At 38.8% G+C, this 27,946-nt stretch overlaps 1 protein-coding gene across 1 annotated transcript in view; it reads left to right on the top strand.

Annotated features, from left to right (window-relative positions):
- The window catches only part of LOC122907411 (phospholipid-transporting ATPase IB-like), a 341,403-nt gene that overhangs the window by 27,041 nt on the left and 286,416 nt on the right, over positions 1-27,946 (top strand). The window contains exons 3-8 of the mRNA XM_044250287.1: positions 5,788-5,887; positions 10,681-10,779; positions 12,142-12,187; positions 12,819-12,859; positions 15,673-15,746; positions 27,316-27,385. Of these exons, the coding sequence (XP_044106222.1) occupies positions 5,788-5,887; positions 10,681-10,779; positions 12,142-12,187; positions 12,819-12,859; positions 15,673-15,746; positions 27,316-27,385 (430 nt within the window). The remainder of the gene's footprint in view (positions 1-5,787; positions 5,888-10,680; positions 10,780-12,141; positions 12,188-12,818; positions 12,860-15,672; positions 15,747-27,315; positions 27,386-27,946) is intronic.

Below are 27,946 nucleotides of genomic sequence, written 5' to 3'. Positions count from 1 at the left end.
TCCCTGATAGCTGTGTCTAGGACTTGCAGTAGTATTTTGAATAAAATTGGTGAGAATGGACAACCTTTTCTTGTTTTTGATCTTAGAGGAACAGCTGTCAGTTTTTCACTATTGAGTATAGTGTTGGCTGTGGGTTTTTCATAGAAAACCTTTAGTGTGTTGTGGTATGTTTCCTCTGAACCTATTTTGTTGAGAGTTTATATCAAGAATGGATGTTGTATTTTGTCAGCTGCCATTTCTGCATCTATTAAGATGATCATATGTTTTTATTCTTTTTCTTATTGATGTGATATATCACACTAATTGATTTGCACATATGGAACCATGTCTGGAATAAATCTTACTTGATCCTGGTGAATGATTTTTTTTAATGTGTTGTTGGATTCCGTTTAGTAATATTTTGTTGAAGATTTTTTAATCTATTCTCATCCGGGATATTGGCCTGTCATTTTCTTTTTTTCAGTGTCTTTATCTGGTTTTGGTATTAGGGTAATGCTGGCCTTGTAGAATGAATTTGAAAGTTTTCCTTCTTCTTTCTTTCTTTCCTTTCCTTTTTTTTTGAATAGTTTAGAAGACTATGTACAAAAGTTTGGTAAAATTCACCTGTGGAGCTATCTGCTCCTGAACTTTTGTTTATTTGGAGTTTTTTGGTTACCAATTCAATTTCAATATTAGCAATCTCTGTGTTCAAATTTTCTATTTCTTCCTGCTTCAGTTTTAGAATATTGTATGTTTCTAGGAATTTATCAATTTCTTTTAGGTTGTCCAATTTTTGGCATATAATCTTTTCATAATATTTTTTTACAATCCTTTGTATTTCTGTGGTGTTGGTTATTTCTCCTCCTTCCTTTCTGATTTTATTTAAGTCATTTTTTCCTTGATGACTCTGGTTAGAATTTATCAATTTTTATCTTTTTTAAAGAACCAGTTCTTGGTTTCATTTATCTTCTTTTAATATTTTAGTCTCATTTTATTTATTTCCACTCTAATCTATATTGTCTCCTTCCTTCTATGAGCTTTGGACTTCACTCTTTCTTCTTTTTCTAGCTCCTTTAGGTATAAGGTTTGTTGTTTGAGATTTTTTTTTTAAACTTCTTGAAGTAAGCTTGTATCACTATAAACTTCCTTATTAGAAACTTCCTTCCTTACTGTGTTCCAAATATTTGGGACCATTGTGTTTTCAATTTCATCTGCCTCCATGTATTTTTCGATTTCTACACTGATTAGGTACACGTTATTTAACCTCCATGTGCTTGTGGGATTTTTTGTTTGCTTGCTTGTTTTTTTGTTTTTTAAAGATTTTATTTATTTATTTGACAGAAAGAGCATGGGTGGGAAGGAGGGGGAGAGGGAGAAGCAGGCTCCCTGCTGAGGGTTCTATCCCAGGACCCTGGGATCATGACCTGAGCTGAAGGCAGATGAGTAACTGACTAAGCCACCCAGACACCTCATTCTTGTGTTTTTCAGTTTGCTTTTTGTAATTGATTTCCAGTTTCATATCATTTTGGTCAGAAAAGATGCTTGATATTACTTTAATCTTCTAAATTTACTGAGACTTGTTTTGTGGCCCAACATATGGTCTACTCTAGAGACTGTTTCATGTGCACGTGAAAAGAAAATGTGTATTCTGCTGTTTTGGATGGAATATCCTGTTTATATCTATTAGGTCCATCTGGTCTAATCTGATTCACAGCTACTGTTTCCTTGTTGATTTTTCTCTCTGGATCACTCATCTATTGATGTAAGTGGAGAGTGGAAGTCCTGTGCTATTAATTGTATTACTATCAGTTTTTTCCCTTTATTACTGTTAATGTTTGCTTTTTGTGTCTAGGTGCTCCAATGTTGAGGACATAGATATTTTAAATTGTTACATCCCCTTGTTGGATTAATCCCTTTATCATTATATGGTGTATTGTGTATTGTCTCTTGCTATAGTTTTTGTTTTAAGGTCTATTTAGTCTGATAGAAATATTGCTAACTTAGGTTTGTTTGTTTTTGTTTTTTAAGCTTCCATTTTCTTGGTATGTTTTTTCATCTCTTCACATTCAGTCAGTATGTGTCTTTAGTTCTGAAGTGAGTATCTTATAAGCAACTTACAAATGAGTCTGTTCTTATTTATTCAGGACCCTATATATTTTGATTTGAACATTTAGTCCATTTACATTTAATTATTGATAGGTATTTACTTATGACCATTTTGTCAATTGTTTCTGGTTGTTTTTGTAGTTCTTCTCTGTTCCTTTCTTCTTTTCTTGCTCTCTTTCCCTATGGTTTGATGGCTTTCTTTAGTGTTATACTTGGATTTCTTTCTCTTTATTTTTTGTGTAACTATTATAGGTTTTTGATCTATGGTTACCATCAGGATCATATATCTGATATCTTATGTATGTAGCAGCCTATGTTAAGTTGATAGTCACTTGAGCTCAAACACCTTCTAAAGGCACTAAATTTTTACTCCCCCTGCTCATGTTTTATGTATATGATGTCATATTTTGTCTTTTTTTTTTTTTAAGATTTTATTTATTTGTCAGAGAGAGAGGGAGAGAGAGTGAGCACAGGCAGACAGAGAGGCAGGCAGAGGCAGAGGGAGAAGCAGGCTCCCTGCCGAGCAAGGAGCCCGATGTGGGACTCGATCCCAGGACGCTGGGATCATGACCTGAGCCGAAGGCAGCTGCTTAACCAACTGAGCCACCCAGGCGTCCCTCATATTTTGTCTTTTTATTTTAACCAGTTTGTAGATAATTTTGCTACTTTTGTGTCTCTCTCTCTTTTTAAAGATTTTATTTATTTATCTGACAGACAAGTAGGCCGAGAGACAGGTAGAGAGAGAGAGGAGGAAGCAGTCTCCCTGCCAAGCAGAGAGCCAGATGCAGGGCTCAATCCCAGGACCCTGGGATCATGACCTGAGCCAAAGGCAGAGGCTTTAACCCACTGAGCCACCCAGGTGCCCCTTTTGTCTCTTTTTAATAAAGACTTTATTTATTTGAGAGAGGGAGAGAGCAGTTAGAGGGAGGGGCAGAGAGAGAGAGAGAGAGAGAGAGAGGGAGGGAGAAGCAGACTCCCTGCTGCTTGGGGAGCCTGACATGGGGCTCAATACCAGGACCCTGAAATCATGACTTGCGTCACAGTCCAACACTTAACCAACTGAGCTACCCAGGTCCCCCACTACTTTTTTCTTTTAACTTTCATAGTCACTTTATAAGTGATTAATCTACCTTTACTATGTTTGCTTTTACCTGTGGAATTTTTTCCTTTCATAATTTTCTTCTAATTATGGCCTTTTCTTTCCACTTAAATAATTTCCTTACACATTTCTTGTAAGTCTACTTTAGTGGTGATGAACTCCTTTGAATTTTGTTTGTCTGGGAAACTCCTTACCTCTTTTTCTCTTCTGAATAGTAAACTTGCTAGATAGAATATTCTTAGTTGTAGGTTTTTTGTTTTTTGTTTTTTTCCCTTTTAGTGTCCTGTGTATATGATGTTACCTCCTTTTGGCCTGTGGTTTCTGCTGAAAAGTCATCTTATAGCTTTCTGGGGGTTTCCCTTGTATATAACTCTACTTTCTCTTGTTTTAAAAAAAACTCTCTTTATCATTACTCTTTGGCATTTTAATTATCGTATGTCATGGTGTGGATATCCTTGGGTTCATGTTGTTAGGGAGTCTTTCTGCTTTCTATATCTTGATGTCCTCAGATTAGAGTTATTTTCAGCTATTATTCTTCAAATAAACTTTTTGCCCCCTTCTCTTTCTCTTTTCTAGGATCCCTATAATGTAAATGTTGTTACACTTGATGATACTACAGAATTCCCTTATCCTAGTCTTATTTTTTATTATAGATTTTTCTTTTTGCTGTTCAGCTTGGTTGCTTTTCATTATCCTGTCTTTAAGACTGCCAATTTGTTCTGCATTCTCTAACCTGCTTGTGGCTCCCTCTAATGTATTTTTTTATTTCTGTTATTGAATTCTTCAGCTCTCACTGTTTTTTTGTATTTTCTGTCTCTCTGTTGAAGTTCTCACTGAGTTCATCCACTCTTTTCTCAAGTCCTATGAGTATCTTTATGATCATTACTCTGAAATTTTTTTTTAACCAGGCATATTATTTTTGTTTTATTTTGGTCTTTTCCTGTGATTTTTGTCTCATTCTTTCATTTGTGACATATTCTTCTGTCTCCTCATTTTGTCTAACTCTCTGTGTCACTTTCTGTGTATTAAGGAGGTTGATTATATCTCCTGGACTCGGATGTAGTGGTCTTCTATAGAGGAGTGCTGCCCTGTAGTGCAATCTCCCTTAGTCACCAGAGCCATATCCTCCAGGGGTGTGCTGCTTGCACCCTCCTCTTATGATTGGGTCTCAATTACCCTTAGTTCAGCCAGCTGCAATGACCTATTTTTCCTTCTGTTTGTGCACTGGACAGGGTTTGCCCCCTGCACTGTGGAGAGACCTGTCTGTGGCCATTGTGGCCTAGCTGTTTGCAAATAGCCTCACTGCCAGAGCTGCAGGTGCACAATAGGGCAGGGCTTTCCTTCTGCATAGCCGGCTAAGAGGCCTGGCTGCAGAAATTGTGTGCATGTTGGAAAGTGGGCTTATCTCTCCTATCTCCAGAGCAGGAGTCACTTAGAAGTGGTGCTGGTCCCTGTGGAAGTTGTTTTCCAGGTGTGGTGGGACAGGAGATGTTTTGGTAGGATGCCTGCTGAGGAATCAAGCAGGTTGGGTGGGGAGGGTACTTAGGGGAATGTGAGGGTGGGGCACCCTAATGATAGCAAGGTAAATGAAGAATATTTCTGGCTCCCACAAACATCTGGCTATCTAGGCTGTGGAAGGGAAAGAGGAAATGGCCTCCATTAGCACTCTTGTTCCTAGAAAAAAATCTCATGCAGGTTCCTGCTCCTCCAGCACATGTTCTAACATTAGTAAATAAATCTCCTTCCTGTATACTCCATGTGCTTCTCATACTGTTGCTTCTGTGTTGGGTCTTAGACTGTGTTTAGTATACTGGCTCTTTAAGGGCAAGGACTCAGCTTTCCCTCACTCTCTGGCTCTCCCACAGTTCTGCATGCTGAATTGTACAGCTCTTGGATTGAAGCCCTGATCCAAGCCAGATTTTTGGGAACTCATCAGGATGGTCCCCCAAGTCTGGGGGTCCCTGTATGGGATCAGTGTTCTGCCCCCTGTTTCTGATTAGTTGTGCAGAGAACTTGGTTCCCAACCACAACCCTGACCCTCCTGCCCTTTTTGGTGTGGCTTCTGTGATGGAGCTATTATCTTGGTGTGTTTGTGGGACAAGTTGAACTTCAGATCTTCCTATTCTGCTGTCTTCCCCAAACTCCTGGTATTTCTGATTTTAAAATGTAGTAAATTCATTAGAAAACAAGAAACACCCCTGAGATGATTTTCTTTGTCCATAATATGGCTTAGGCATTTGGGAAGATTGATGGATTTAAGATAACTTTTGGTGATAAAGAACCTCTGAGGGAGAGAAGGGAGAAAAATTGGTGGCTTTTATTATCCTTGAACTGTAAGATGAATGTTTAGAAGTTCTGTTATAAGAGTTATAGGCCATTAGAAAATGTGAAATACATCTTGCTCATGTACTGTATTCATAGTACTTAGTTCCTGAAATGGGAAAAATTCTTTCTTTAACCCAACATTGTTTTCAGATAACAATGAATGTTTTTAAAAATGGCAAAAAATCTTTAGAAAAGAGTGTTCTATAACAATATTTATCCACTTCTGGGTTTTCCTTTCCAGTGTTAACTGCTAATGGTATTTTTCTTCTTACCTACAGCACAGCCAAGTACAGCATTTGGTCATTTCTTCCTCGATATCTGTACCTGCAGTTTAGCAAAGCTGCTAATGCTTTCTTCCTATTCATTACTATATTGCAGGTAATATTTCTGAACACATTATTAGATTAAGCTTTTTAGTAAAGAAAATACTAGAATCTTATTTAGCTGAATTAAGAATTTGATGTAGAAGGGGCACGTGCACCCGAATGTTTATAGCAGCAATGTCCACAATAGCCAAACTATGGAAAGAACCTAGATGTCCATCAATAGATGAATGGATCAAGAAGATGTGGTATATACACAATGGAATACTATGCAGCCATCAAAAGAAACGAAATCTTGCCATTTGCGACAACATGGATGGAACTAGAGCGTATCATGCTTAGCGAAATAAGTCAAGCGGAGAAAGACAACTATCATATGATCTCCCTGATATGAGGAAGTGGTGATGCAACATGGGGGCTTAAGTGGGTAGGAGAAGAATCCATGAAACACGATGGGATAGGGAGGGAGACAAACCATAAGTGGCTCTTAATCTCACGAAACAAACTGTGGGTTGCTGGGGGGAGGGGGGTTGAGAGAAGGGGGGTAGGGTTACGGACATTGGGGAGGGTATGTGCTTTTGGGTAAATTGGAAGGGGAGATGAACCATGAGAGACTATGGACTCTGAAAAACAATCTGAGGGGTTTGAAGTGGCGGGGGGGGGGTGGGAGGTTGGGGTACCAGGTGGTGGGTATTATAGAGGGCACAGCTTGCATGGAGCACTGGGTGTGGTGAAAAAATAATGAATACTGTTTTTCTGAAAATAAATAAATTGGAAAAAATAAAGAATTTGATGTAGAGAATAAACTCAAACACTGTAAGAAGAGAACTCTCTCCTTACAATACTCACTAAGACACTGAAACTCCCATTTGGGGGCTGAAAAACATGTTGATGCCTAATGTATGAATGGGTCCACAGTTCTTCCTGATTTAGATCACTAATGCGATATTATTGGACTGCATTTTATAATTTATGCCACCTCCATGATAGGATAATTTTAATATATTTAAAGGAATAGTTTAAAGAAAGTCCAGATGCTAGTTTAAAATAGCTAAATTTTTTTCTTCTTTTTTTTGTATTTCAGTAAAAACTGTTAATGTGAGATCTACCCCCTTAACGATTTTAAGTGTGCGATACAGCAGTGTTCCCCATAGACATCTGTTGTACAGCGGATCTCTAGAACTTATTAATTTTGCATAACTGAAACTTTATGCTTATTGAATAACAACTCCTCATCTCTCCCTCTCTCCAGCCCCTGACACCACCATTTTACTCTCCGAGTCCATGAATCTATGTTAGATGTCTCATAAGTGGTCTTATGCTGGATTTGCCGTCTGTGCCTGGCTCATTTCGCTTGGCATAATGTCCTCAAGGTTCCTCTGTGTTATTACGTGTGGTGGACTTTCCATCTTTTTAAAGCCTGAATAATATTCCATTGTATATATGCCACACTTTCTTTATCCAGTCATCCACCGACAGATAATGAAGTTGTTCCCATACTTGGCTATGGTTCTGCTATGAATGTGGGAGTGCTGCTGGGTCTCCAAGATCCTGATTTCAACTCTTGGATAAATACCTAGAAGTGAGATTGCTGAACCATATGATAGTTCTATTTTTAATTTTTTGAAAAATCTTCATATTATTTTTCTATAATTGCAGCACCATTTTCTATTTCCACTGGAAGTGTATAAGGGTTCCAATCCTTTCACATCCTCATGAACACTTGTTATTTCTTGTTATTTTTTTGTGTTTTCTAACAGCCATCTTAACTTGTGTGAGGTGATGTCTCACTCTCGCTGTAGTTTGGAGTTTCATTTGATGATTAGTGTGATGTTGAGCACCTTTCTTGTACCTCTTAGCCATTTGCAGGTTGTCTTCAGAGAAATGTCTATTCAGGTCCTTTGCCCATTTTGGTTGGATATTATTATTACTACTATTTTTCTCATTGAGTTGAAGTTCCTTATATCAGGTGAGGGGGGGCTTCAAATAATTTCTCCTATTCTGTAGGTTGCCTTTTCATTTTGTTGATGGTTCTCCTTGCTGTGCAGAAGCTTTTTCAGTTTGATGCGATTCCCCTTTGTCTATTTTTGCTTTTGCTACCTGTGTTTTTGGCATCCTAGCCGAGAAATCATTGCCAAGACCAATGTCTAAAGCTTTCCCTCTTTTAGGAATAGCATCTTTTCAAAAACAGTTAAATTCAAGGCTTTCCATAATTTGGTTTGCGCCTGTTTATTCAGCCTTGTTTGCATTATGAACCCTACAATGCAACACAATCCAAGAGGCAAATCTCCTCACAATTCCCCAATTTTCTTCCTAGCTCTAGACCTTGGTTCATTCTGTTACCTAACCCAGAAGGCACTCATCTGGTTATACTCTATCCATTCTCTTAAAGGCACATTTCAAAATCTCCTTCCTTCAAACGTCACGAAATGCCACACTCCATGCTGAGTTCCCCCATCTTTATCTTCTGTAGCAATGATCGGTGCTATACATTATAATTGATTTTATTTTTCCTGGAAAACTGTAAGTAAATTCCTTGCGAATAGAAACAGTGCCTACAAAATGGCCAAGCTTTGGGATAAGAATTTAATGAACTGGTTGAATTGAACTTAAACAGAAGATTGGTATTAGTGAACATTTGCAGTCAAATGCTCTACCACTGGCATTAGTGAACATTTATAGAGGTCATGTAAGTGTGTAGCAAAATCTGTGCATGGAATTAACTCAAGGATGAATGATCAGACATAGTTCTTACCTTTGGAGAACTGGTAGTTCTTTTTTTTTTTTTTAAATATTTATTTGTCAGAGAGAGAGAGAGAGAGAGAAAGCAAGAGCACAAGCAGGGGGAGCAGCAGAGGGAGAGGGAGAAGCAGGGTTCCTGCTGAGCGAAGAGCCCGACGTGGGACTTGATCACTGGACCCTGAGATCATGACCTGAGCCAAAGGTAGATGCTTAAGTAACTGAGCCACCCAGGCAGCCCCATGGAGAGCTGGTAGTCTTAACATACAAATATTTAAGAAATATTTATGAAGTATTAAGGAAACACAGGCCCCTTTGGGCTGGCGTCTGAGTGGTTCAGGAAAAGCTAGTGAAAAAGAAGATGACATTTGAGCCAAAGATTAGAGGAGGAGGAGTCTAACAGTAAGCAGAGGGGCAGTGGAAAAAAAGGCCTTTCAGCCACAGGAGACTGTGTGAGAAAAGGCATGAAAACAGGAGGCACTGGTTGCCTTTTATAAGAACCAGGGACCAAAGAGGGGAAGGGAAGAGGTACAATTTTCTTTGAGAACATTTTATATATTTTGAATTGTGAAAATTTAGCAAGTATGAAATTTTTTTCTAGTGTATGACATGTCCTGGAAACAGTAAACATTTTGTTCGGAGTGTAGAGTAGTAAAGAATCTGAAAATGTCAGGTGAGATCAGGATATAAGAAGCTTAGTGCTACATTCAGAAGCTTGGACTGTGTTCGAGGGATAGGAAAAAGGCAGTGACAGTCAGGAGCTGGAGTGAAGTGACCAGCTCTTGTTAGGCTTAACCAGGGAAGAGACAGAGAGAGGCCTGTGAGCGACAAGACTGGCTTGGAGGTGCACTGCGGAGAGATGGAGAAGAGGGACAGATAGGAATTATTTGAAAGGCAGATTTAACTGATAGCCTAAGCAATCCTAAAATTTCTCCCCTTTTTCCTCTGGTTCTCAAGTTGTTTTTATTTATTTTGATTTAATTTTATTATTATTTTTTAAAGATTTCCTTCATTTACTTGAGAGAGAGAGACACATGAGCAGGGAAGTGGGGGCAGAAGGAGAGGGAGAAGCAGGCTCCTCACTGAGCAGGGAGCCCTACTGGGACTCAATCCCAGGACCTGAGATCATGATCTGAGCCAAAGCCAGATGCTTAACCCACTGAGCCGTTGAATTGCCGCCCCCTTAGATTGTTTTTAAAGTAATTATAAGAATTATTGAGAGTTTCAAAATAGACACTGTTTCGCTATAGGAACAAATAATAAGCAAGCAGGAAATAAGGCAGCATAGAGAGTACACACAGGCCCAAGTTTGGAAACATAAGCCTAAAAACTGGTCTAAATCTGGAAAACTATAAACAGTACAATCTAGGACCTTACCTACCTTTTCCTCCATCAGGAAACTGTCACAGCCTCTTTATCACTTTATTTCTCATATCCTGTTTGTTTGTTTATTTACTTATTTAGAGATTGTGAGCAAGGGTGAGTGGGGGAGCGGGGAGGGGCAGAGCGGGAGAAAGAATCTAAGGCAGGCTCCATGCTCAGTGCGGAGCCCTGAGCCCCCACAGGGCTCAATCTCACAACACTGAGATCATGACCTGAGCCAAAATCGAGAGTCAGACACCTGATTGAGCCACCCAGGGTCCCTACTTTATTTCTCCTATTTTAAACAGTGGGGGGTAGACCCACAGTTGTCTGCGTAGTAAATTAAGAGAAATATTATTCTCCAGCTTCTCCCAAAAATTTCTCTTGTGCCTCAAAAAGAAGGTTCAGTTAACTGACCTTTTGGATTTAACTATTTTGAAGGGATGCTATTTTAGACATTTAAGTTTTGAACTATTCTCTTCGAAATGTGGTAAATGCATTGTACTGGAAAGATGACATAATGACCCAAGTGTTAAGCAGTCGCTCTGGTGGATTTTCCATAATGTAATGTTTAGTCTCATGATTCAGGGAGGGTTTTGATATGCTAAAACTCTCCTTCCTCTTTTTATTTAACAGCGTGTGTTGTTCTTATGTCCCACATATGCTACTAGTAGCCTGACTTTTAGTATCAAGCAAAATATAAGATTCATCATAAGATTCACGGTGTAACTCTGATTGTTTCTGCAGCAAATTCCAGATGTGTCTCCGACGGGAAAATATACAACTCTCTTGCCTTTGGTGATTATTCTTATGGTTTCAGGAATCAAAGAGATTGTAGAAGATTATGTAAGTTCACTATTAGTGAAATGTTCTCAAAACTGTTGCCTTGAATAGAAGAGACATAGTTGTTGTTTTCAAGCTTCTTGTTGGAACTGGTGTAATTTTTTAAATCTGTAGTTGATGTGAAAAACCAAAGTTTTAAGGTTTCAAATCTTAAATTTTGTGTGTGTGTGTGTGTGTGTGTGTGTGTATGTGTGTGTGTTTGAGAAACCAGTAGGATTTAATTGTGGTCATAAGATGTATCTTTGAGGATTTAATGCAACAGAAAATCCTAACTGGCTAAAAAGGTCAGGAATTATGCAGTGACTTCATTTCTCCTTTAACCTTATCACAGATACATTTTTTTCCAAGAGTTTATCTATTTGTTAGAGAAAGAGCATAAGCAGGGGGAGGGCAGAGAGGGCAGAGTGGGCAGTGTGGGCAGCAGGCTCCCAGTTGAGCAAAGGAACCCGATGCAGGACTCCATCCCAGGATCCTGAGTTCATGACCTGACCCAAAGGCAGATGCTTAATTGACTGAGCCACCTGGGTATTCTCACAGATACAATTTCACATGAGCCTACAGATTTTAGCAGTAAAGAAAAGAGAGAGATTTAGTATTGTTTTCTATTGGTTCTGACCGTACCTGCTACACCTGGGCTCTCTCTTGTAGGATCCCCTTTTTCCTCATTCACAATCCTAATGCTCGTTTTCCAAAATTGGTAGCTATTGTTATTCCTATGTTTCTGCCTCATTCCTCCATATGTTGTAAAGATAGGTCTTCAGTAAAATCTATTTGGTTGCTGGTCTTTTGATTGCTTTATACTATGAAAGAATTTTTCAAACTTAATCAAAAGGCTTGAGCTAAACTGGGGCATAATTCAAGATTGCTAATTATGTGTTTAACTAATTAGCCATATATAATATGAAAGCCATATATAATATGCTGACATTTTAAGTAGCACTTCACTATGTAGGAGGCACTGTATTGTATATATTTACACGTGCGTGTATGTGTATTCATTTAAATTGAGGCACATTCTGGTTAGTGACCTGTGACCTGACATTGCTGCATTCATAGGAGGTAGAGTTGGAATGTCAACCAAGACAGGCCATCTCTAGCGGTCACATACTTAACCACTATGCTGTGCTTCCTCCATTATATCACATCTCAATTTAGAGAGCTGATGGGGTAAAACAAAATTGAAATCAGTTATGGCCAAAAAACATACAAACAAAACAAACCCCCTAAAACAAAACAAAACAAAAAGCCCAAACCCATTACAATTAGGTTTGCTGCCTCTATTTTTCCTAGGCCTATTATGACTTGTGTTATGATGTGAATTACTCACTTTGAACTTTTGACATAATGAATTTTTTTCTATAACAGAAACGACACATGGCAGACAAATTAGTTAACACAAAGACGGTGATAGGTAAGATATCAGATGAAGCTTTTATTCCCTTTCACTATAAAAAAAATCTAAATTGACCAGATACATAAGCTGTGTTTCATAGCATTTTGTTATTTAAAGAAATACAGAAAGCAGAGAACAACAACCATCAGGAAACTGTTTCCTATATGTGAGAATCATCAATTACATTAATTAGAATAAAATAAATGAAAAAAGATGGAAAGTTGGAATATTTGGGATATGAGCAATTCTTATGTCAATAAAAAAGATCTGGGTGTTACATAGTCTCTCTCAGTCTTAATTTCAATATATGCTAACTTTGTAATTGATTAGAAATACATAACTTTGCTTTTCGGGCCATCAGCCAGTATTTTAGCAAACTGTTTTCTCTCTAGGATCAGGAGTAACTTAACATAACTTTACATAATAGTCATCTATTCTTATGTTAAGTTACATTATATCATATTGTTCTATTTTGGTTCAGTGCATATGAACACAGTTTACATCTCTTTCCAGTTTATTTCAAGGTTTAATTAGTGAAGACAATAATTTATAAAGAAACACATTTAGTTTTTTTGAAAAATATCTCTTATTATTTTGGACTTTACCTAATTCAATTGTTACAATTAATACACAACTCTATGTTTTCCAGTGTTAAGAGAGAATACATGGAAAACGATTATGTGGAAAGAGGTAAGAATGTATTTTAACTGAGTAATAAGCACCTCCCATATTGAGAGTTACAGATTTTTATCTCTAAAACATGTCTTCAAGAACTGTCATATTATCCTATGAGAATAGGATAACTAATTTATTAGTTATCCTAGAGCTATAACTAAGAGAATAACTAATTTGCTCAAGGTCATACAGCCCGGAAGTGGTGAAAAAAGGCTTTAAATCTCATTGGTTGGAAGTCTACATGCTTTCTAATGTGTCTCTGTGTTACTTTTGTGTCATTGACTGGAATATTTAGAGATAATGCTTCTTTACAAGCTGTTGCTCAGGGTACAAGGTAACCTTACACAGAGACTACCTCAGGGAATGTCTTCATGAATATTTGCCCTTGGGGTAGCAGTTAAAGGCATAAGGGGGCTAGATACTTTGTCATTAATAATTCCTTGCTGACCAATGCAAAAGCCTTTGAAGACCAATAAATAGTAAGAGTATTTTGGTTTCAAAGTATCATCAGTATATCTTTCCCTGAGAGAGATCAAGCAGGAGAGTTAATCATGATTGCATTTTGCTCCTCTCATTGGGACTAAGAGAAAAAAGTCCCTGAGACATCTATTCCTGGTTGGCAGAGTCTCAGGGGAGAGGGTTGGTGAGAGACAGAGGACAAGAGTGCGGCTGCAGTGGGGGCAGAGGCAGGGGGACTTTTTTCTGCAGAGGGTTGATTACATGATTGAGTTTTTTTGTTTTGTTTTGTTTTTACATGATTGAGTTTTAATTTACCGCCATTGCCTTCCACTGGAAGAATGAGTTACACAGCTAGAGCCAAGGACCAGGAATTCTTGTCTCTCTGACTCCTTTTACCACCTGTACAACCAAATGGAGCACTTTATAGACTGGGTGTTTACAAAAGGAAAAGGGAGTTGATTTGGGGGTCCTGTGGGCAAAAGAGAAAAAGTTTGTAAGAGATGACCACTCTTAGGGAAACCTGTTATCCTATGTTATCTGATAACTCCCTGTTATCAGATCCCCTGGGGCATAATCTTCTGTGTCAATATCATTTCTGGGGGGAAATCTAGTTTTAATTATAAAGTGTCAACTTGTCTCATTCTAGCCATTGTGAGAGCTTGCTGTTAGTTGTTTATATAAGCTACAAATGCTTTATTGCTCACTGCACTGTGAACTTGAAGTAAGTTGTGAATGTTTAATTGTCAATCCTTTTTCTCAGCATTTATGGACACTTACAGCTTTTAAGTTTCTCTCCTCCCTTTGATCCAGAAGTATTTAATTAAAATCTGCTGTATTAATGAAGATAGAAATGATCTGTATAATCATATTATGAAAAGAAAAATAGTCTCCTTGTTCTTTTCCTCCTCAGAAAGAAATTATTATTTTTTTCAGTATAGTCCAGAAATTGGTTTAGGAGTGAACTTTACCCTCTTCCTCTGCCCACCCTACCTCCCTCTGCCCCACTTTTCTAGCTGCCCAGGAAGGGCCTGCCAGTTTTAAGAGCTGTGTCCTCAATACCTAGCACAGTGTAAATGCTCAAGGGGTTAAAGAAAAAGTACACAGGAAGAAAGCATTAAAAACTCATACTACTTTCTTCACATATTGTTCCTGGTATTTACATCTTTCTCTTTTGGTTACAAGTTAGAATTCCTTCATACATTCAGTCAACAAATATTGATTGATTGATTGACTAATGTGTCAGGTGGAGGGAGATGGGCATTTTTTCTGCTCTGCATGGAGCTCACAGACCAGCAGAGAAAAGCCCACCATTAGGCAAGCAATTATGGTGTGATAGGGTACGAACAGTGCATAATTGCAAAAACAGTACTATCAATTAGTCTGTTTATCAACCTTGGTGTAAGGACCTATTTAGCTTCCTCCAGTTAGGCAATAATTTTGTTGTTTAAAACTTAAACTGTCCCTGCCCCCCTTTCCCCAGGGGATTTACTTAAAAACAAGCCCAGAAACCAGTCCCAGGTAACAAAGCCCAAATACAAGGGTGGGTCAGGCCAGGTGGAGACATCCGATCAGTGGGGTTATGCATATGGTCTCCCTAGTTACCAAGGAGTATGGGCCCCACCCTCTGGGCGCCTTTTGGGTGCCAATTCTGACCAAGGTGAAGGCTAGTTCAGATGTCTACTAGGGTAAATTGTAATTCGGTTGGTCACCTAGCATGACTGTGCAGCTTTCTCTGTGTGCTACAATTTCATTGGTCACCTGTGCGTGGCCAGGCCCAACCACATGGACTTTGCCCTTTAAAGCTAGTCTGTGAAGCAAAGAGGGGTCGCCTTCTCTGTAAGAGGCGTGGCCCCGAACGTTCGGTTTGATTATAGATGCTTGGCGCGAAATAAAGCTTTGCTTGGCCTTTGTTTTGTATCAGTCTTGCTCCTTTAATCACGGACCCATTATTGGGGGACCCAACATTGGGGATCCAACACTTGGCACTATTTACATTTTGGGGCCAGAAAATTCTTTGTTGTGGGTGGTTGTCCTGTCCATTGTGAACTTTTAGCCGCATCTCCAGCTTCCACCCACTAGTTCCCAGTAGCATTGTCTCCTAAAACCCGTGAAGTTGTGGCACCCAGAAATGTTTCCGACATGGCCAGATGTCCCTGGGGGGAAGGGAGGGGACACCTGCCCCCAGTTAAGAACGACTCTTTTAGAGGAAAGACCCTCAAAAAACAAAATTGTTCTAATGTAGCTGAAGTTTCTTAGCATGGCTCCAGGATTTTCACATCCTAATTTTTCTTAAGAATATTTTATGCATTTTGACTCTATTTTTGCTTTTTAAAATTCATGCTTCTGTGATTTCTTTCCTGGTTTACAAGGTAAATGTGGGTGACATTGTGAAGGCCTCCAATGGACAGTTCCTTCCTGCAGACATGGTTCTAATCTCTTCCAGGTTCGTTGTGATAATGGGCATTCAATAAGCTTTTTTTGGGGGGGGGTTTATTTATTCATTTTAGAGTGTGCGGGGGAGGGTGGCAGACAGGGAGTTAGAGTCTCAAGCAGCCTCTGTGCTGAGCACGGAGCCCCATGCAGGGCTAGATCTCACGACCCTGAGATTGCAAGCTGAGCTGAAACCAAGAGTCCGGAACTGAACAGGTTGAACCAGCCAGGCTCTGCCATTTAAGGAATTTTATTCTGAATTAGAAATTTTAAGAAAATCATAGGCCTTCCCTTCTCACCCCTTTCTCTATCCCGTTCTCTATATTATAGACCAGCAAAGTTACTGCAGAGTTGCAGAATTAGCAAAATTTTACCGTGAAAGGTCTGATAGTAAATATTTTCAGCTTTGAGGGCCATGCAGTCTCCATTGTAGCATCAGAAGCAGCCATAGGCAATGTAGAAACAAATAGGTGTGGACATGTTCCAATAAAACTTTATTTATAAAAAGAGGCAGGGCCCAGAGTTAGCCTGTGGACCATAGTTTGCTGACTGCTATTCAGTACTTTTATTATCTTTTCTTTAATTTTGCTGGTCATATTTTCTTCTTTCCTAATTGTTAGATTAATTCCATCACTTCTATAATTTCTACAGACATTAAGCAAAATTTAAAATATTTACACTTATGATCATATTTTAATCTCATAGCTATTCTGAGGTGTTCCCTTTCTATAAACAAAGTGCCTCACACAGAGAAGTAAGTGATTTTTTCAATATCATTAAGTGGACTCATCTGAGAACCAAGTTTAAAAACAGAATAGCCTCTGTTCTTTCTGTAGAACTACATTGCTTTATTCATTGGCTGTTTCGGAGGAAACTTACAGAGACTCCCTGCAATGGGTATTTCCTTTCCATGAGGTCATGTCTGACCACCTCTCCATACACTTCTATGTTGGGCCCCCTGGGGAGCTTGGCTGTCCCCTCCTTCATGTTCTCTGTAAGAACACAGTCTGGCGCATCTGTGGGTAAGAGTGGCTACAGTCATGAACACTGCTGCGTTTGACATGTTGGGTAAACTCTTTACCTAGATCAAGTCATAATCACTCAAAGTGATTAAAAAACAAAAGTTCCTAGCCTTCTAGACACACATCCTCTTGGAGCATGAAGAGATTTATTGGGAAGAGAGATTTGTTCTAGAGCCATTGTCTAAGCTTCCGGAAAAGAAATAATACCAATGCTAGTTCTTATTCATACCAGATACACTTTGTTCTTTTGCCATCAATGCATTAACCCATTGGGCAAAGGAACTTAGTGTTGCCGATGTGTCTCTCTCTTGGGTTCGGTTAGGAGTATGGGGTTCATCCAGAAGCCAGGGAGGTACCATAAAGGGTTTTGTTTCTATCACCTCTACATCATTCGTATGTGTGACTTTCTTTGCCTTTCTTTCTTTGTTTCTTTCTTTTTTTCTAAAAAGTACTGCTTATATGAAAACCAATCTCTTTTGGGGGTAGGAGAGAAGCAGGGGAGAGACAAAAATCATTATTCTTGGACTTTTTTTTTCTTGCAAGTCTTACAGATGATATTTTCTAATTTTCATCCTGCCCCTTTTAAACAGTTTAGACACCAAACACACACACACACACACACACACACACACCCCAATGTTTATTTGATTGGGCACAAAAGTAAGAAAACCAAATTGAGTCCCAGAATGAACTGAGATCCTAAGAACCCTGAAATGTAATCCCGTGTCAGTATAAACTTTTCCCCTGAGTGTTTCTGCCAAACCCCAAGACCATAAGTTTCCATTTCATTGAGCATAAGAAGTAGGCGATTCTTACATAAAGATGAGAACCATACACTTAGTTAAGGGAGAATGAAGAGTAAAAACCACCATGCTGTAGGGGGACAATAAAGAAATGTGCTTGTATTGACTGGCATAGGGTGGAGTGAAAACATTCCCTGGGAAAATTCAAGCTGGCTCATGCAGATGTGAGCTCTGAATTCACCTTGCCTGTGTGTTGAAAAAATTTTAAGCAGAGGATTTAATGTGATCATGAAAAATAAAGAAGAAACCTCTAATTAGCTAGAAGGAGATAAAACAGAATGGAAAAGGTAATAACCCAAAAGATAATGGCTGACAGTTTTCCAAAATTGTTGAAAATTTGTCCCTTGGCTTCATTGGATTTCCTGGATCTGAAGCTAGACCTAAATAATAGGAAACACAAGACTAATTTTGAGTGTGATAATCAGAACTATATGAAAGGTGTTCATATTGTTCAGAATGAGGGTAAAGATATCGATTGGCTAGAAACCTTAAACTCTGGATATTTGTCTAAAAATTTACTTTAATATCTAAAAGATTAGACATAGAGTATAGAGAGCTTCCAGCCATATCAAAGGGGAAAATTATTTGAGAAAAAGGAAAGGCCCTCAAAAGTAACTAAAAGAATAGAAAAAGGCATTATTTGAGGAGGAGTCAAGATGGCGGAGAAGTAGCAGGCTGAGACTACCTCAGCTAGCAGGAGATCAGCTACAGAGCTTATCTAAAGATTGCAAACACCTGCAAATCCATCGGCAGATCCAAGAGAAGAAGAACAGCAATTCTAGAAACAGAAAAACAACCACTTTCTGAAAGGTAGGACTGGTGGAGAAGTAAATCCAAAGCGACGGGAAAATAGACCCCGGGGGGAGGGGCCGGCTCCCGGCAAGCGGCGGAGCAACGGAGCACAAAATCGGGACTTTTAAAAGTCTGTGCCACTGAGGGACATCGCTCCAGAGGCTAAACCGGGGCGAAGCCCACGCGGGGTCAGCGTGGCCTCGGGTCTCGCAGGGTCACAGAAAGATCGGGAGTGTCTGAGTGTTGCAGAGCTTGCGGATATTGGAACGGGAAAGCCAGCTACAGAGACAGAGCTGACAGTAAGCTCGCAGCTCGGTGTTGCCTTGAGTAAGTCGTGGGCTCGGTGAGCTCGGAGCGCGGCCGGAGGTTAGGCAGACGGGAGTTACTGGGAGCTGTTCACTGAGGGCGCACTGGGGAGCGGGGCCCCGGGCTTTCGGCTCCTCCGGGCCAGAGACCAGGAGGCCGCCATTTGTGTTCCCGTCCTCCGGAACTCTACGGAAAGCGCTCAGGGAACAAAAGCTCCTGAAAGCAAAGCCTAGTGGATCACTCAGCCCGGCCCCTGCTAAGGGCGGTGCAATTCTGCCTGGGGCAAAGACACTTGAGAATCACTACAACAGGCCCCTCCCCCAGAAGATCAACAAGAAATCCAGGCAACATCAAGTTCACCTACCAAGGAGTGCAGTTTCAATACCAAGGAGAGCAGCAGAATTCCAGAGGAGGAGAAAACAAACCACGGAACTCATGGCTTTCTCCCTGTGATTTTTTAGTCTTGCAGTTAATTTAATTTTTTTTCTTTTTCATTTTTTTTTCTCTTCTTCTGCTAAAATTTTTTTTAAACTTTTACCCTTTTCTTTTTTAACGTTTTTTAACTAGTTTATATAATATATATACATATATTTTTTCTTTTTTATACGTTTTTTATTTGTTTTTTTTTTATTCTTTTTTTTCTTTCTTTATTTTTGAACCTCTTTTTATCCCCAAATCAGAAAAGATCCCAATCTCTTCAATCTCTTTTTTTAATTCTTGATTGAATTTTTAATTCAATCTCTTTTTTAAATTCTTTTTTTTTCTTTCTTTATTTTTGAACCTCTTTTTATCCCCAAATCAGAAGAGACCCCGTCAGAAGAGATTGGGAGGGATGCCTGGGTGGCTCAGTTGGTTGGACGACTGCCTTCGGCTCAGGGCGTGATCCTGGAGTCCCAGGATCGAGTCCCACATCAGGCTCCCAGCTCCATGGGGAGTCTGCTTCGCTCTCTGACCTTCTCCTCGCTCATGCTCTCTCTCACTGTCTCTCTCTCAAATAAATAAATAAAATCTTTAAAAAAAATTAAAAAAAAAAAAGAAGAGATTGGGAGATCCCAATCAGAAGAGATCCCAATCAGAGGAGATCCCTCACCCAATCGTGAGGGGGGAGAAATCCCCCCTCACGATTTGGGATCTCTTCTGATTAGGTAAAAGCACATTTTCCTGGGATTGTTGCCACCCTTTTAGTATTTTACTTGCTCCTTCATATACTCTTAGCTGGACAAAATGACAAGGCGGAAAATTTCACAACAAAAAAAAGAACAAGAGGCAGTACCGAAGGCTAGGGACCTAATCAATGCAGACATTGGTAATATGTCAGATCTAGAGTTCAAAATGACAATTCTCAAGGTTCTAGCCGGGCTTGAAAAAAGCATGGAAGATATTAGAGAAACCCTCTCCAGAGATATAAAAGCCCTTTCTGGAGAAATAAAAGAACTAAAATCTAACCAAGTTGAAATCAAAAAAGCTATTAATGAGGTGCAATCAAAAATGGAGGCTCTCACTGCTAGGATAAATGAGGCAGAAGAAAGAATTAGCGATCGAGAAGACCAAATGACAGAGAATAAAGAAGCTGAGCAAAAGAGGGACAAAAAGCTACTGGACCATGAGGGGAGAATTTGAGAGATAAGTGACACCATAAGATGAAACAATATTAGAATAATTGGGATTCCAGAAGAAGAAGAAAGAGAGAGGAGAGCAGAAGGTATACTGGAGAGAATTATTGGGGAGAATTTCCCCAATATGGCAAAGGGAACGAGCATCAAAATTCAGGAGGTTCAGAGAACGCCCCTCAAAATCAAAAAGAATAGGCCCACACCCCGTCACTTAATAGTAAAATTTACAAGCCTTAGTGACAAAGAGCAAATCCTGAAAGCAGCCTGGGAAAAGAAGTCTGTAACATACAATGGTAAAAGTATTAGATTGGCAGCTGACTTATCCACAGAGACCTGGCAGGCCAGAAAGAGCTGGCATGATATTTTCAGAGCACTAAAGGAGAAAAACATGCAGCCAAGAATACTATATCCAGCTAGGCTATCATTGAAAATAGAAGGAGAGATTAAAAGCTTCCAGGACAAACCAAAATGGAAAGAATTTGCAAACACCAAACCAGCTCTACAGGAAATACTGAAAGGGGTCCTCTAAGCAAAGAGAGAGCCTACAAGTGGTAGATCAGAAAGGAACAGAGACAATATACAGTAACAGTCACCTTATAGGCAATAAAATGGCACTAAAATCATATCTCTCAATAGTTACCCTGAATGTTAATGGGCTAAATGCCCCAATCAAAAGACACAGGGTATCAGAATGGATAAAAAAACAAAACCCATCTATATGTTGCCTCCAAGAAACTCATTTTAAACCCGAAGACACCTCCAGATTTAAAGTGAGGGGGTGGAAAAGAATTTACCATGCTAATGGACATCAGAAAAAAGCAGGAGTGGCAATCCTTATATCAGATCAATTAGATTTTAAGCCAAAGACTATAATAAGAGATGAGGAAGGACACTATATCATACTCAAAGGGTCTGTCCAACAAGAAGATCTAAAATTTTAAATATCTATGCCCCCAACGTGGGAGCAGCCAACTATATAAACCAATTAATAACAAAATCAAAGAAACACATCAACAATAATACAATAATAGTAGGGGACTTTAACACTCCCCTCACTGAAATAGACAGATCATCGAAGCAAAAGATCAACAGGGAAATAAAGGCCTTAAATGATACACTGGATGAGATGGACATCACAGATATATTCAGAACATTTCATCCCAAAGCAACAGAATACACATTCTTCTCTAGTGCACATGGAACATTCTCCAGAATAGATCACATCCTCGGTCCTAAATCAGGACTCAACTGGTATCAAAAGATTGGGATCGTTCCCTGCATATTTTCAGACCACAATGCTCTGAAGCTAGAACTCAACCACAAGAGGAAGTTTGGAAAGAACCCAAATACATGGAGACTAAACAGCATCCTTCTAAAGAATGAATGGGTCAATCGGGAAATTAAAGAAGAATTGAAAAAAGTCATGGAAACGAATGATAATGAAAATACAACGGTTCAAAATCTGTGGGACACAACAAAGGCAGTCCTGAGAGGAAAATATATAGCAGTACAAGCTTTTCTCAAGAAACAAGAAAGGTCTCAGGTACACAACCTAACCCTACACCTAAAGGAGCTGGAGAAAGAACAAGAAAGAAACCCTAAGCCCAGCAGGAGAAGAGAAATCATAAAGGTCAGAGCAGAAATCAATGAAATAGAAACCAAAAAAACAATAGAACAAATCAACGAAACTAGGAGCTGGTTCTTTGAAAGAATTAATAAAATTGATAAACCCCTGGCCAGACTTATCAAAAAGAAAAGAGAAAGGACACAAATAAATAAAATCATGAATGAAAGAGGAGAGATCACAACTAACACCAAAGAAATACAAACTATTATAAGAACATACTATGAACAACTCTACACCAACAAATTTGACAATCTGGAAGAAATGGATGCATTCCTAGAAACATATAAACTACCAAAATTGAACCAGGAAGAAATAGAAAGCCTGAACAGACCCATAACCAGTGAGGAGATTGAAACAGTCATTAAAAATCTCCAAACAAACAAAAGCCCAGGGCCAGATGGCTTCCCGGGGGAATTCTACCAAACATTTAAAGAAAAACTAATTCCTATTCTCCTGAAACTGTTCCAAAAAATAGAAATGGAAGGAAAACTTCCAAACTCATTTTATGAGGCCAGCATCACCTTGATCCCAAAACCAGACAAGGATCCCATCAAAAAAGAGAGCTATAGACCAATATCCTTGATGAACACAGATGCGAAAATTCTCACCAAAATACTAGCCAATAGGATTCAACAGTACATTAAAAGGATTATTCACCACGACCAAGTGGGATTTATCCCAGGGCTGCATGCTTGGTTCAACATCCGCAAATAAATCAATGTGATACAACACATCAATAAAAGAAAGAACAAGGACCATATGATACTCTCAATAGATGCTGAAAAAGCATTTGACAAAGTACAGCATCCCTTCCTGATCAAAACCCTTCAAAGTGTAGGGATAGAGGGCACATACCTCAATATCATCAAAGCCATCTATGAAAAACCCACTGCAAATATCATTCTCAATGGAGAAAAACTGAAAGCTTTTCCACTAAGGTCAGGAATACGGCAGGGATGTCCATTATCACCACTGCTATTCAACATAGTACTAGAAGTCCTAGCCTCAGCAATCAGACAACAAAAGGAAATTAAAGGCATCCACATCGGCAAAGAAGAAGTCAAATTATCACTCTTCGCAGATGATATGATACTCTATGTGGAAAACCCAAAAGACTCCACTCCAAAACTGCTAGACCTTATACAGGAATTCAGTAAAGTGTCAGGATATAAGATCAATGCACAGAAATCAGTTGCATTTCTCTACACCAACAACAAGATAGAAGAAAGAGAAATTAAGGAGTCAATCCCATTTACAATTGCACCCCAAACCATAAGATACCTAGGAATAAACCTAACCAAAGAGGCTAAGAATCTATATTCAGAAAACTATAAAGTACTCATGAAAGAAATTGAGGAAGACACAAAGAAATGGAAAAATGTTCCATGCTCCTGGATTGGAAGAATAAATATTGTGAAAATGTCTATGCTACCTAAAGCAATCTACACATTTAATGCAATTCCTATCAAAGTACCATCCATCTTTTTCAAAGAAATGGAACAAATAATTTTAAAATTTATATGGAACCAGAAAAGACCTCGAATAGCCAAAGGGATATTGAAAAAGAAAGCCAAAGTTGGTGGCTTCACAATTCCGGACTTCAAGCTTTATTACAAAGCTGTCATCATCAAGACAGCATGGTACTGGCACAAAAACAGACACATAGATCAATGGAACAGAATCGAGAGCCCAGAAATAGACCCTCAACTCTATGGTCAACTAATCTTCGACAAAGCAGGAAAGAATGTCCAATGGAAAAAAGACAGCCTCTTTAATAAATGGTGTTGGGAAAATTGGACAGCCACGTGCAGAAAAATGAAATTGGACCATTTCCTTACACCACACACAAAAATAGACTCAAAATGGATTAAGGACCTCAATGTGAGAAAGGAATCCATCAAAATCCTTGAGGAGAACACAGGCAGCAACCTCTTCGACCTCAGCCGCAGCACCATCTTCCTAGGAACATCGCCAAAGGCAAGGGAAGCAAAGGCAAAAATGAACTGTTGGGATTTCATCAAGATCAAAACCTTTTGCACAGCAAAGGAAACAGTTAACAAAATCAAAAGACAACTGACAGAATGGGAGAAGATATTTGCAAACGACATATCAGATAAAGGACTAATGTCCAAAATCTATAAAGAACTTAACAAACTCAACACCCAAAGAACAAATAATCCAATCAAGAAATGGGCAGAGGACATGAACAGACGTTTTTGCAAAGAAGACATCCAGATGGCCAACAGACACATGAAAAAGTGCTCCATATCACTCGGCATCAGGGAAATACAAATCAAAACTACAATGAGATATCACCTCACACCAGTCAGAATGGCTAAAATCAACAAGTCAGGAAATGACAGATGCTGGTGAGGATACGGAGAAAGGGGAACCCTCCTACACTGTTGGTGGGAATGGAAGCTGGTGCAACCACTCTGGAAAACAGCATGGAGGTTCCTCAAAATGTTGAAAATAGAACTGCCCTATGACCCAGCAATTGCACTACTGGGTATTTACCCTAAAGATACAAACGTAGTGATCCAAAGGGGCACGTGCACCCGAATGTTTATAGTAGCAATGTCCACAATAGCCAAACTATGGAAAGAACCTAGATGTCCATCAACAGATGAATGGATAAAGAAGGGTGGTATATATACACAATGGAATACTATGCAGCCATCAAAAGAAACGAAATCTTGCCATTTGCGACAACATGGATGGAACTAGAGCGTATCATGCTTAGTGAAATAAGTCAAGTGGAGAAAGACAACTATCATATGATCTCCCTGATATGAGGAAGTAGTGATGCAACATGGGAGCTTAAGTGGGTAGGAGAAGAATCCGTGAAACAAGATGGGATAGGGCGGGAGACAAACCATAAGTGACTCTTAATCTCACGAAACAAACTGTGGGTTGCTGGGGGAGGCGGGTTGGGAGAAGGGGGGTAGGGTTATGGACATTGGGGAGGGTATGTGCTTTTGGGTAAATTGGAAGGGGTGGTGAACCATGGGAGACTATGGACTCTGAATAACAATCTGAGGGGTTTGAAGTGGCGGAGGGGTGGGAGGTTGGGGTACCACGTGGTGGGTATTATAGAGGGCACAGCTTGCATGGAGCACTGGATGTGGTGAAAAAATAATGAATACTGTTTTTCTGAAAATAAATAAATTGGAAAAAAAAAGAATAGAAAAAGGCAAAAAGAGGGAAAAATAAAATGCCCTTAATCAGGTAGTAGAATAAATAAAAATCATCAATTACAAATAAAGCAAATAGATTTCAGAAGGGAAAGAATATTATAAAATTGTCCAGCTATATGTTGTTTACAAGAATTTCACAAAACACAAGTGCTCAGTTAGATTGAAATGAAAGGATAAAAAAATACATACAGAAAATAGAAAACAAGTCCAGAAGAGATGGTATCACCATTAGATACAATAGACTTTGAGACAAAAAGCAGTATTTGAGATAAGATATCATGGAAGAAAAAGAAAAAAAGCCACTTCATAATAACAATTTCAAGTCACAGAGAAATGTCATAGGTTAAAGATAGAGAAAAAAACTTAAACATCTACAAGAAATTGACAAACTCAACATCCTACTGGAAGGTTTCAGTATTTGCTTTCAGGAATTGATCAAATGGATAAAAAAGTCAGTATGGTGGTAGAAGATTTGAAAAACACAGTGACAACCTTGAAATAATGGCATGTATAGAGATTTTTGGTATATCATGTATCAAAAAGTGATGTATACATATTCTTCACAAATAGGAACACTTGTCAAAATTGTTAGGACATAAGAAAGAATCAACAGATTCTGAGAGACTGGTATTCCACAGGCCACTTGTTCTGACCATAATGCTCTTATGTCTGAAATCAGTAATAAAAAGATAACTAGGAACCTTATATGTTAGAAATAAAACATGCCCTTAAACAACTTATTGGCCAAGGAGGCAATCCTAATGGAAATTGGAAAATACTTAGATTTTAGTAGTTATGAGAAAGCATCAAACCTCCTATGATACAGCTAAGTTGACAGACATTTTTAATTTTAAATGCTTTCATTAAAAAAGAAGAAATGCCAAAAAAATGAGCTAAGAATCTAGCCTAAAAAGTTAGCTACAATAGAAAAGAATAAACTCAAAGAAATCAGGCATAATAGAAAAAGATTTTGGAAGTTCTTACTTTGTTTTGTCACTGGCATCTTTAGTAAAGATACATTTTTATTTTGTGGGTATATGGTCTTGGCTGGCAAAATCGATACAGATTGCTTTACTTTAAACTTGATATTCAGTAAATGAGATACAGTCCAAAGAATAAGACTGAATTTAAGACTAAGTAAACTTTAATGACAATTTTTGTTATTCTTTGTGGCATTTTCCTCTCCAGATAATTAATTTTCATGAGTAAATTGCATTTGTCATGGAATAAAATCTGACAAAGCAAATGTTCTTTAATTCAGTGTCTTGATTTCTTAACTTGTGAGGTTAGATAGAAATAGAGAAGCCCAGGGCGCCTGGGTGGCTCACGTCATGATCTCAGGTCCTGGGATCGAGCCCTGCATCAGGCTCCCTGCTTGGTGGGGAGTCTGCTTCTCCCTCTGCCTCTTCCTCTCTCTCTCTCTCTCTAGCTCTCGCTCTCGCTCTCTCTCTGGCTCTCATGAATAAATAATAAAACCTTAAAAAAATAAAGAAGCCAAAGTGTAGTGTTTGTCTGGGAGCCCCTGCTCTGCCCAGAGTTATCCTAAAGATTTTATTCTCATTATAAAGGCCATTGAGGGGTGCCTGGGTGGCCCAGTCATTTAAGTGTCTGTCTTCAGCTCAGGTCATGAGTCCTGGGAGAGTCCCTGGGATCACGAGTCCTGGGATCGCAGAGTCCTGGGATCAAGCTCCACACTGGGCTCCTTGTTCGCTGGAGAGTCTGCTTCTCCCTCTCCTGCTGTCCCTCCCCATATAGCTGGTGCTCTCTCTCTCTCTCTCTCACTCACTCATTCTTTCTCAAATAAATAAATGCATAAATAAAATCTTTAAAAAAAAGAAGAAAGAAGGTGGCCATAAAGCTTGAGCCATAGGGAACTCCAATGGACCCATCTTAGAAAATAACAGAATTTTAGGTTTGACTTTAGTTGTGACACTGGTTTGTTCTGAGCTATATAACCTCTTCTGTTCACCCTCAGCCATTTCTCTTTTGGGGATTAAAGAGTAATCACGCAGCTTTGTGAGGGTAGAAAGTTTTTACTACATAGTGAATTTTAGGCTGGTATTATCAGACTGTTAATTTTTCCTGAAAAAGTAATTGGAGTTCTTTCAGTTTTGAACAGCCCTTTCAGCTCTTGATGCAGGTCCCATTTCACTGTTAACATTATTGGGAATTTGATTTTTGGAGAGACAGTGATTCAGTGTTATTTGCTTTATTTTCCTTAGTGAACCTCAAGTAACATGTTATGTAGCAACATCTAATCTGGATGGGGAGACAAATCTAAAAATACGACAGGTAAGAATACCTTTGAAATCCTAATTTGTGCTTAAACTCACAACATCAAGTTTTGGCAGGTGCCAGTTTTGTTTGTTTGTTTTTTGTTCATGAAGAAAAGTATCTCACTGCTGTTATGTGGATATGATTCATCCTCATTAGTTATTTACAGGGTACTTTAAAAAGAATACATAGGAACTAGGTGGTATGGTAACTAGTGCAAGAAAGAATGTCCTATAAAACACAGATCATATAAAGGATAACATGCCTTGATGCATATTATTTTGAGGATATTTTTGCTCTTCAATGATAAAACTACTGTCATAATAAATATCATAACTAGATTAAAGGGGTATAAATGAGATCTGGGTACATATACCACTGCTTTTTAAATTATCATTTGAATTTCAGAGTAACTCGGGATAATGAATGGAAGGAGATCGTTTTCTAATTAACTTCTTATTAATGGAAAAAAGATGATCTTTAAGATAATTGAGTCTTCTTTGTCACTTTGCTTCAATAAGAAGTCTTTAAATTTACATTTGATTATTTACATGTTTACTACTTTAATTTGATTGAAAA

Source organism: Neovison vison, chromosome 5 (assembly GCF_020171115.1).
Source record: "Neovison vison isolate M4711 chromosome 5, ASM_NN_V1, whole genome shotgun sequence".
Lineage (NCBI taxonomy): Eukaryota > Metazoa > Chordata > Mammalia > Carnivora > Mustelidae > Neogale > Neogale vison.
The sequence above is the reverse complement of the archived record's forward strand: the minus strand, read 5'-3'. Positions and strand labels throughout refer to the sequence as shown.